The sequence below is a fragment of the Amblyraja radiata genome, chromosome 27, assembly GCF_010909765.2.
Source record: "Amblyraja radiata isolate CabotCenter1 chromosome 27, sAmbRad1.1.pri, whole genome shotgun sequence".
Lineage (NCBI taxonomy): Eukaryota > Metazoa > Chordata > Chondrichthyes > Rajiformes > Rajidae > Amblyraja > Amblyraja radiata.
In genome coordinates, this window is record NC_045982.1 from 34,675,892 (window position 1) to 34,686,115 (window position 10,224).

Genomic DNA, 10,224 nt, shown 5'->3' on the forward strand with positions numbered 1-10,224 from the left:
ATGTGGCGTACTCAAATAGAAAGGGGTTTGGTTAATCTTGGCTCCATTTGAACAGCTGAAGTGACATTGCCACATATCCAACCATACTTTGACTAATGCCACAGGGGTGCAGCTGATAAATTAAGAAAGCCTGTAATGTCAAAATAAATGCACACTCAACACATGAAAAATGTTGTTTGAAATCTACTTTACTAAAAATGATGCAGACTGCCAAAAACGTAGGAGTGATTGTAACAAAATCAAAATCACAATCGGCAGAACACCAGTTTTCTTTATACAACAAAATATAATTTTGAGCAGTATTTTAAAACAGCTTTCCATTTAATAACAAATTGCAGCAACAGATAGGTTTGTGCTGCGGTTCATTATCACTCTCCTGTTGCTCAGCAACAACCTGACTTCACTATGCAACTGTACGGGGGGGAAAGGGGGAAAGTTGAGCCCTTTGGTATGAAAATCTATGAACATTTTAGCAGATGCATTTAATCACAAAGAATTTAAGTAATGAAAAAGACAAATTTTTCCCTGAATGTTTGTTTTCAAGGCCTACACGCGTCAGTGTAATTATACAGACTTAAAGCAGTAATTTGTTTGCTACCCGCCTTCCATTTTATTGATGAAACACACTATTTAGATGCAACACACAGCTTCCCTGTCCCTCCCAAGCACACACTCAACATCAGGCTCTTTCATATCGAGAGGGGTAATAACCACTTCCTTGGAACAAAATCAATGTAATAGGCCAACTAGAAATATATATCCATAAAGCGAACCGATTCCAAATCCATCCCCCTTATCCATATTTTAAATTAACATCTTGGCTCCAAGCAGTTCTTATACGGAGATGTTAGATACAGTAAGGTGGTCAGGACATCCAGGCATCTTAACTGGAAAGTCCACCAATGTAATGAAAGTTATTTAAAAACAGAAAATGTCGGTAAACACTCATTAAGTCAGGCAGCATCTGTGGCGAGAGAAGCATAGAGTTAACATTCCAGGTCCACAGCCTTTCACAAGAGCTAATAGCAGTTAAAATAAATGTTGGCGGAATATATGCCTCCTACCATAAGATGTCAGAAGCTATTATTGCAAATATAATGCAGATGTGACTTTGAATGATACAACCATTCTCTCTAGTTCTTTTGTTAATGCAAGTATTTTAATAATTACAGACCACAATCAGATCATGCTGGCAGTTTAAGTACTCCAAGCTCAGATGGTGGATGTAAACTGACGGCATCATTTTGCTGACAACCAATGTTGCCATTTTAATTCAAGATTTTAATCCAATTTTCCAATCACAATCAGTTGAATTTCTGGATATCCCGGAATTTAGCCAATTACATATGAATAACACATCTCTCAATAGAAAGCACACCCATAATGCGTGTATTGGTTAGGGTATAATTTACTGTGAACATTTTTAGAATGTCACAGCCTTTCCATCAGCATGTGGTTCGCACTGTGCACAAGTACAGCTGCATTTGTGACTGTGCCCAAATCAATCATGAAGAGGCAGAGGGTTATACCTCCGACGTTCATTGTGCAATGGTTTGTTGAGCTTCCTGTTGCTTCCTGCTCCCAGGAGGAACCAAAATAACATCTCACTTCTGGCTGGGGAAACAAAAAATAAGCTTTTAACCAAAAACCTCCTGCCTTGCTGAGCGCTTTTAGGTAATTAGGTGTCATGGATAACTGGGAATAAAATCCTTATTTTCACCTCTAACCAAAATAGCGACTTGAAGAAACATAAAATTCAGGGGAGAACCCCATATTATGCAAAAACATCCTGCAGCTTGCAGAAGGATTCGAGACAGATTATATTACATAAGAAATGTTCATATTTGTTATTTGTAAAGTTCATAAATTACAAATACATTATCCAAAAACCCAAAGAATCTGAAATGTTTGTAAAACATAACTCATGTACAAAACAAGGCTTTTAAATTAGAAAGAACATTGATTTGTGCACAATCTTTTGTTAGAAAAAGAAATTAAAGCCTTCAGACTAGCAACTCAATATCTCAGAGCTTGCAAAAGCCAACAGGTGTATAAAAAGCCCAAGCGCATTTGACTTCTTGTTTTCTGACTTTGTCAGACCAAAGAATCTGTAGCTAAATTTGTGGAGTTCATCGTTCTCCAGTGAATAACCTGAAACTAATAAAACAAAATGACAATGAAAAGCATCATATATTCCTACATCATTGACAATGCTGCCCTTTAGTTGCTGCTCAGTTAAACTCACGCAGTAACTTCATGGGCTTTTGCCACCATTTACTGAGCCTCTTCAATACTACAATGCATCAGGTTACAAAACATGACAATCGACTGCAAAACAGAACTTTAAACAATTGGTCTGGAGGGATTACATGTTCAGTTGTTAGCCAGGCAGCATTTTGTCCGAGTTGATATGAAACTCCAAATTAAGAGTCAATATGCGCTTTCTGTTGGCTTGGCTTGGACAGAAGAACTCAATTGGTCAATTGTCCATTGGTCCTTCCAATTGTTACCATTTAATTGCAAGGGGAAGTGAAACAGTTGTGCCAATTTGAAAATGCACAGCCAGGTGGTGTTTTTTTACATTAACTTTCCTCCTCCTCTTCCTCCTCCTCCTCCTCGTCATCATCGTCGTCGTTCTGTTCTTGTCGTGCGTCCACCTCAGCAGTATCTGAGAATTCGTGCAAAATTACATATTCCCTGCTACTGAAACCAAATTTCAGCACATCCTTTTCTCGGAGTTCATAGTATCGCTGGACCTCAATGCGTTGATTGTTAAGGTAGGTGCCATTAGCAGAGCCTAGATCGATGATGTATGGCCTCACCCTCCTGCCAGTTGTACCATCACCACGGGTGAACTGCACTAGTCTGATGGAGAGAAAATAGACACCAAGTTACTTAAAAATTGGACTTTTACATATCAAAGATCTACATAATAAGAGAACTAATATTTTGAGTCAACGATTTTTAATCTGTGAAACGTTAACTGTTTCTCTCTATACAGATGCCGCCTTACACTGAGTATCACAAATTTTCTCTTCACTTCACATTTCCAACAGCTTGTTTTTTGATTATAGCCTGCAAATGTTATTACAACTATTTTGTTAAGGGAGGTTCCTAAAACACCCTCATTAAAGGTGCAGTGGCGCTGCAGTAGAATTGCTGCAGCACCAGAGACCCAGGTTCGATCCTGATCACAGGTGCTGTCTGTATAGAGATTGTACAATCTCCCTGTGATCTACATGAGTTTCCTCTGGGTGCTCCGGTTTCCTCCCATACTCCAAAGATGTGCATGTTGTACGTTAATTGGCTTTGGTAAAATTGTAAATTGTCCCTAGTGTGTGTGGGATAGTTAGTTTAAATTCTGCTAAAGCTGCAGAGGGAAATCTTCTCCCTGCATAAAACAACTTTGATTTGGACTCACAATGTTGCTTCATTGTATCTCTTTTCATTTCACTAATTGAACCTGGAATAAATAGTGTGCGCATGTTAAAAATAACATTGACAAATTATGTACACATTCTCATGATATGCCCACACAGAGACTTCAAGGAGAAACAAATAACTAGAGGTTGCTAAAACAATCAAATCAACATGATGCAGACTTGGAATGAGCCATCAAACTTGCTTTTTGTGATCCATGTAAAATTAACTTAAATATTTCCCCCCATCAGTCTGAAGAAGGGTTTCGGCCCGAAACGTTACCTATTTCCTTCGCTCCATAGATGCTGCTGCACCCGCTAAGTTTCTCCAGCATTTTTGTGTACCTTAAATATTTCCTGTTGGTTTAACCATTCATGACTCCCGGAGTGTCTCCTAATTATTACTTTCTACTCTTGAAGGGTCTTGACCCAAACATCAACCAATCCTTGTCTCCAGTAATGCTGCCTGACTTTTTGTGTCGATCTTCTCAAAGAATATTGATTAAAATATTGCACAAGATTCAGAAGTGTGCCAGTAAACTTCTATGCAAAGTCTGCAGAAAATGAAGTCTGCTGTACTAACCCACTATCTTTTTCCTTCATCACCAGAATCTTGATCGTCTGCTGTTTCTACACACCAACCCTCTAAAGAATGTCCCTGGGTTATCAGGATATCATGCTCTTCAGTGTACTAGCCCAATGAAGCATCAACATAACCACCCACCCATTCTTGAAAATAACCAATCAAACATATAAACAAGGTCTTTCTTCGAGAACCTCTACTATACAAGCCGCTGTCCTGTCCATAATAGAAATTATTCCTTAAATTCCATACTTACTGTTAAGAGCTAGTGGGAACGAGAAATGCGGGTGCAATAAAGGGAGACATCAAAAAACAAAACTACTGCATGATGAAACAGGAAGAAAAACTTCTCACTCTCAAAATTAGCACAATACCAATATGCACAGCCTTTCACCAATGTTCTAAAATGTCTGCATTAGAGGATATTGGCTAGAAGGGGAAGCTGGTCTGACTTGGATGGTTTTCTCTAGAACATTGGAGGCTGAGGGGAGACCAGATAGAAGTATGTAAAATTATGAGAGGCAGAGCGGCACAGTGACGCAGTGGTAGAGTTGCTGCCTTACAGCGCCAGAGACCCGGGTTCAATCCCGACTATGGGTGCTGTCTGTACAGAGTTTATACATTCTCTCTGTGACCACGTGGGTTTTCTCCAGATGCCAAGGTTTCCCCACACACTTCAAACACAGGTTTCTACGTTAATTAGAACTAAGCTTTGGTAAAATTGTAGATTGTCCCTAGTGGGCAGAATAGCTGGAGTGATGGCTGGTTAGTGCGGGCTCGGTGGGCTGAAAGGCCTATTTCCACACTGTATGTCTAAAGCCTAGTTGGACAGTTTGATTTTGTTTTCCCAGGATGAAAATATCAAATATTAGTTTTACGGTGAGAGAGGCATAGTTTAAATGAGATGTGCAAGGCAAGTAAAGAGAGTGGTGGCTGCCTGGAACACACTGCCGAGGGTGGTGATGAATGAATGAATGAATGAATTAGTTTATTGGCCAAGTATGTACACATACGAGGAATTTGCCTTGGTGCTCCGCTCGCAAGTAATATCACGACATAGTCAAAGTGGCATTTAAAAGGGTTTTGGATGGACACATGGATATGGATTTTGTGCAGGTATATAGGAATTGTCTCGGCATCATGTTTGACAGACATTGTAGGCCGAAGGGCCTGCTCCTGCACTGTACAGTTCTATTTTCTATGACAAAGCAATAAGCCTTTGGGGTGCTTTGGGGTGCAATTAGTTTCTGCGTAATGTTTTGTGCAGTTTGTAGACCCAAATTAAACTAGTGGGTGCACTTTTTATTGGAGTCACTGACAAAAGAGGGAGTGGAGAAATTGCGTACTATTTCATATTAAGTTTGAAAAGTGCCGGGAAATGTCACGACTTTGAATCAGACACTGATACCAGTGCAAAGCCGAGGTGTTGCTTGATCAACTTCATTCTTTCCCGATTCAACTCATTTAAAAGCTAGGTTGGAATTCAAGTCCCAACCATTAAGGTCATCCTTTTCCATCAATTCCAAAATTATATTTAATTTAGTGTCAAGTCTGCTATCCAGAATTGACTTAAAGAGAGTAGATTCATCAATACATTTTTGGGCATGTAAAGGGAAACTATATTTAAACCTCCCTCTCCCCAAATGTATGTATTGAGACAGGAACACAAACCTGTACTGCAGCACAGCATGCTGCTTGGAACATGAGGGGTGATCAATGGGGATGTCCACTATCCTTCGCTGACGACCCAAGAGATAGGCACTCTGACGATGAATGTGCATGACTGGTAGAGGCTCGTCATTCTTGAACGGGTAAAGTCGCCACCGTTTCTTTGGGATGCGGGACTCTGCCGGTTCATTGTATTTTATCACCACGCCACGAAAGGTGTTTGTATCTTCCACGAGGGCACCGGATAACTCAAAATTAGGCTCCTCTTTAACCTGGGCAGCATTCCCGCTACTGGCCTGGCTACTGTTTGGTTCAGTTTCGGGATTCTCAGCGCCCAGTGCTTTGAACCGGTCACGGTTCTGGCGCCGTCTATCGTTGTTAAATTCGCGCTCGGCTTGCTGTTCACTTAGCTGCTGATCCTCCCTGTCCCGACCGCTCAATCCAGGCTCCGTGCGGGGCCCACCGTTCTTCTTGCCGTGAGCTTGCCCGCGGTCCGAGCCCTCTCTCCGTCGCTCTCGGTCACCGTCCTTCTTACGTCGGTGCTCATTTCCTTCCGAGTGGTCTCTGTGGCGTCTCTCGTTGCGCTCCTGTCGTGGGTGCTCATGACGTTCCTGGAGACAATCAGAACATCCAATATTGTTTGCTACAACACAGCCAGCATTTAAAAAGCCCAGTTTTCAAAATCTTACTTTACAGCTATTTTATTAACAATCTATTTAATGAAACGAATGAAACAAAATACAATATCCTGTACATAATTTTGGCTTCTTGCTTTTCACTGTCCCTCGATACACATGACAATAAACTACACTAATCTTCCATGAGATGGCTTTCTGTCACCAGCACAAATCAAAACTCAATTCCACGCTTAATTTCAGCCACTAACAAAAGTATAAATATATAGTTATAGGATGGAACTGCAGATGCTGGTTTAAACTGAAGATAGCCATAAAAAGCTGGAGTAACTCAGTGGGTCAGACAGCGTCTCTGGAGAAAAGGAACAGGTGACATTTCGGGTCGAGACCCTGCTTCAAATATATAGTAATACCTCAGACAGGACAGTTCAGTTCATGTTTCAACTTTTTGAAAACTCTGCCCTATTTGCCCAGCCTGAGGGTGTGTCCTGTGGACGACCTAAAACGTTGCCTGTCCATTCTCTCCACAGATGCCGCCAGACCCACTGAGTTTCACCAGCACTTGTGCTTTGCCATTTGTCTCCCTTTCCTGCATTTCTCTCCTACCTTCACCCCCCTCTTCCTCCACCTCCATTTCATGCATGTAAACTTTAAAAGTCACTGCTGATTGTTTTCTCCACTCTTTCAGTCAGTGCATTCCATATCCCAGTATCTCATGCTTCCTTCTCATTAATCCACCCACAGCTCCCTATTGTTCTGTGCCCTCAAGTGACTGATCAGTCACCCAGCTGAGACTTCCTGTCAAAATCCTTCATAATCCAAAAACACAAACTGCTAGAGGAAGGAATCATTTGCCTCCATGTAACGTTATCTGAGCCAGGACATGATTCCCATATCCAGGACCTCAGCAGGTGTTCCTGAAATAGTTTGAGCCTTTCCCAAAATGTCGTCTGTGAAATCCCACTTTTCCACAGATGCTACCTGACCGACTGAACTCCTTCAGCAGTTTTTTTTAGGACCGATATTTTGGGCAAGATTCCGACATCTCTTGTCTCCCTTTCACAATCCACCCATTGTCAAACTAAAATCACCTCCTTCCTTCCATCCCTCGCCGACCAGGGAACTGCATTATGGCCACATTTTTGTTTGATGTGAATTTAGGTGCGTTGTGGAGATGAAAGAAGAGCGCCCTCCCCCCTTTCCCACTCCTCCCCCCCAATCCCTACCTCCATTAACCCCCTCCCTCGGCTGCACTCACCCTCCTGCTCCTGTCGTGGGGCCGCGCTCTCTGCTGCTGCTGCTGCTGCGGGTCGGGGCCGGGGCCGGGGCCGGGGCCGGGGCTGCTCCGGGCCGGCGAGCCGCCCTTCCAGTGTGCGGGCGGGGAGACGCTGCCGCCGGAGGAGCGGGAGCTGGAGCGGCGCCGCTTGATGAGGGGTGCGGGGTCATGCCCCCTGGCCGTGCGGCGGGGTGCTGGGGCCCGGGTCCCGGGGCTGTGCGGGGCGGGCTGGCGGTGGGTGCGGCGGGGGCCCGGGGCCTCCATCACTGCTGGCGGCGCCTCGGCCCAAAGCGGGGACGCTCGCTCACTCACTGGCGCTGGCGCTTCCGGGGCGGAGGCGAGGGGTCATCATCCACTGCGTCACTGCATCACCTCCTCTACCGGATCAAACCCAGCGCTGGATCAATATCGAGCCGAGCCAGCTCCGCCATTCAATATGATCATCAAAGATCTTATAGCAATATATCTTATAACTGACAGATTTATGAATCTAACCCACACAAACTGTTGCCCCACAACATTGATTACACTGCGAGTCGGGTCGCGTCAGGTAGGCTCAGGTTACTAAAATGGGCGGGGGAAAATGCCCATGATCCCCTCCATAGCTACTACACGTCAGTCCATTGCATTTCGCAGGAGTAGCCTATCTTGCTCTGCTATAGGATCTTTGATGATCATGGCTGATCATCTAACATCAGTACCCCATTCCTGCCTTCTCCCCACATCTCTTGATTCCTTTAGTTCTAAGAGTTAAATCTAACTCTTGAAAACATCCAGTGAATCGGCCTCCACTGCCTTCTGTGGCAGAGAATTCCACAGATAATAATAATAATAATAATATGTTTTATTGTCATTGCACATAGGTGCAACGTGATTTGGTATGCAGCTTCCAACCGATGTCATAACTTAAAACAACTAATACAATTTAGATTTAGATACCCCGAGAAACATGATTTATAAAAAGAACAGTAAAACAGTCTAAAGTGTTAATGTGTCTGTGCCGGGTCGATGTGCGAGATTCACAACTCTGGGTGAAAACGTTTTTCCTCATCTCAGTTCTAAATGGCCCACCCCTTATTCTTAAATGGTGACCCCTGGTTCTGGACTCTCCCATCGGGAACATTTTTCCTTCATCTAACCTGACCAATCCTTAAATAATTTTATATAGAAACATAGAAAATAGGTGCAGGAGGAGGCCATTCGGCCCTTCGAGCCAGCACCGCCATTCATTGTGATCATGGCTGATCGTCCCCTATCAATAACCCGTGCCTGCCTTCTCCCCATATCCCTTGACTCCACTAGCCCCTAGAGCTCTATCTAACTCTCTTAAATCCATCCAGTTACTTGGCCTCCACTGCCCTCTGTGGCAGGGAATTCCATAAATTCACAACTGGGTGAAAACGTTTTCTGGACGGCTTTCAATGAAAAGGTGATTCTGGACTCGCCCAACATTGGGAACATTTTTCCTGCATCTGGCTTGTCCAGTCCTTTTATCATTTTATATGTTTCTATAAGAACCCCCTCATCCTTCTAAACTCCAGTGAATACAAGCCTAGTCTTTTCAATCTTTCCTCGTATGACAGTCCTGCCATCCCAGGGATCAATCTCGTGAACTACGCTGCACTGCTTCAATCACACGGATGTCCTTCCTCAAATTAGGAGACCAAAACTGTACACAATACTCCAGATGTGGTCTCACCAGGGCCCTATACAACTGCAGAACCTCTTTACTCCTATACTGAAATCCTCTTGTTATGAAGGCCAACATTCCATTAGCTTTCTTCACTGCCTGCTGTACCTGGAAGCCAACTTTCAGTGACCGGTGTACAAGGACGCCCGGGTCTCGCTGCACCTCTCCCTTACCTAACCTAACCCCATTGAGACAATAATCTGCCCCCTTGTTTTTGCCGCCAAAGTGGATAACCTCACATTTATCTATATTGTACTGAATCTGCCACACATCTGCCCACTCACTCAACCTGTCCAGGTCACCCTGCAACCTCCTAACATCCTCTTCACAGCTCACACTGCCACCCAGCTTTGCGTCATCCGCAAACTTGCTAATGTTGCTCCTAATTCCCTCTTCCAATTCATTAATATATATGGTAAACAGTTGCGGCCCCAACACTGAGCCTTGCGGCACTCCACTCGCCACTGCCTGCCATTCTGAAAAGGACCCGTTCACTCCTACTCTTTGCTTCTGATCTGCCAACCAATTTTCTATCCATGTCAGCACCCTACCCCCAATACCATGTGCTCTAATTTTAGTCACCAGTCTCCCGTGCGGGACCTTATCAAAGGCTTTCTGAAAGTCTAGATACACTACATCCACTGGCACCCCTACTTGTCACAGCCTCAAAAAATTCCAGAAGATTAGTCAAGCATGATTTCCCTTTCATAAATCCATGTTGACTTGGACTAATCCTTTTACTGCTATCCAAATGCCCCATTATTACCTCTTTAATAATTGACTCCAGCATCTTTCCCACCACCAAAGTCAGGATAACTGGTCTGTAATTCCCTGTTTTCTCTCTCGCTCCATTCTTGAAAAGTGGGATAACATTAGCTATCCTCCAATCCACAGGAACTGATCCTGAATCTATTGAACATTGGAAAATGATCACCAATGCGTCCACTATTTCT

The 10,224-nt window shown here is 43.6% G+C and overlaps 1 protein-coding gene across 1 annotated transcript; it reads right to left on the reverse strand.

Moving 5' to 3' along the window:
• Positions 1-168: 168 nt before the first annotated feature.
• snip1 (Smad nuclear interacting protein 1) lies at positions 169-7,898 on the reverse strand. The gene is made up of 3 exons (XM_033045489.1): positions 7,564-7,898; positions 5,674-6,281; positions 169-2,865 (listed from the first exon to the last, which is right to left on the reverse strand). The coding sequence occupies exons 1-3, from the start codon at positions 7,843-7,845 to the stop codon at positions 2,583-2,585; spliced, it is 1,173 nt and encodes a 390-aa protein (XP_032901380.1). The 5' UTR covers positions 7,846-7,898; the 3' UTR covers positions 169-2,582.
• Between the last annotated feature and the right edge of the window lie 2,326 nt (positions 7,899-10,224).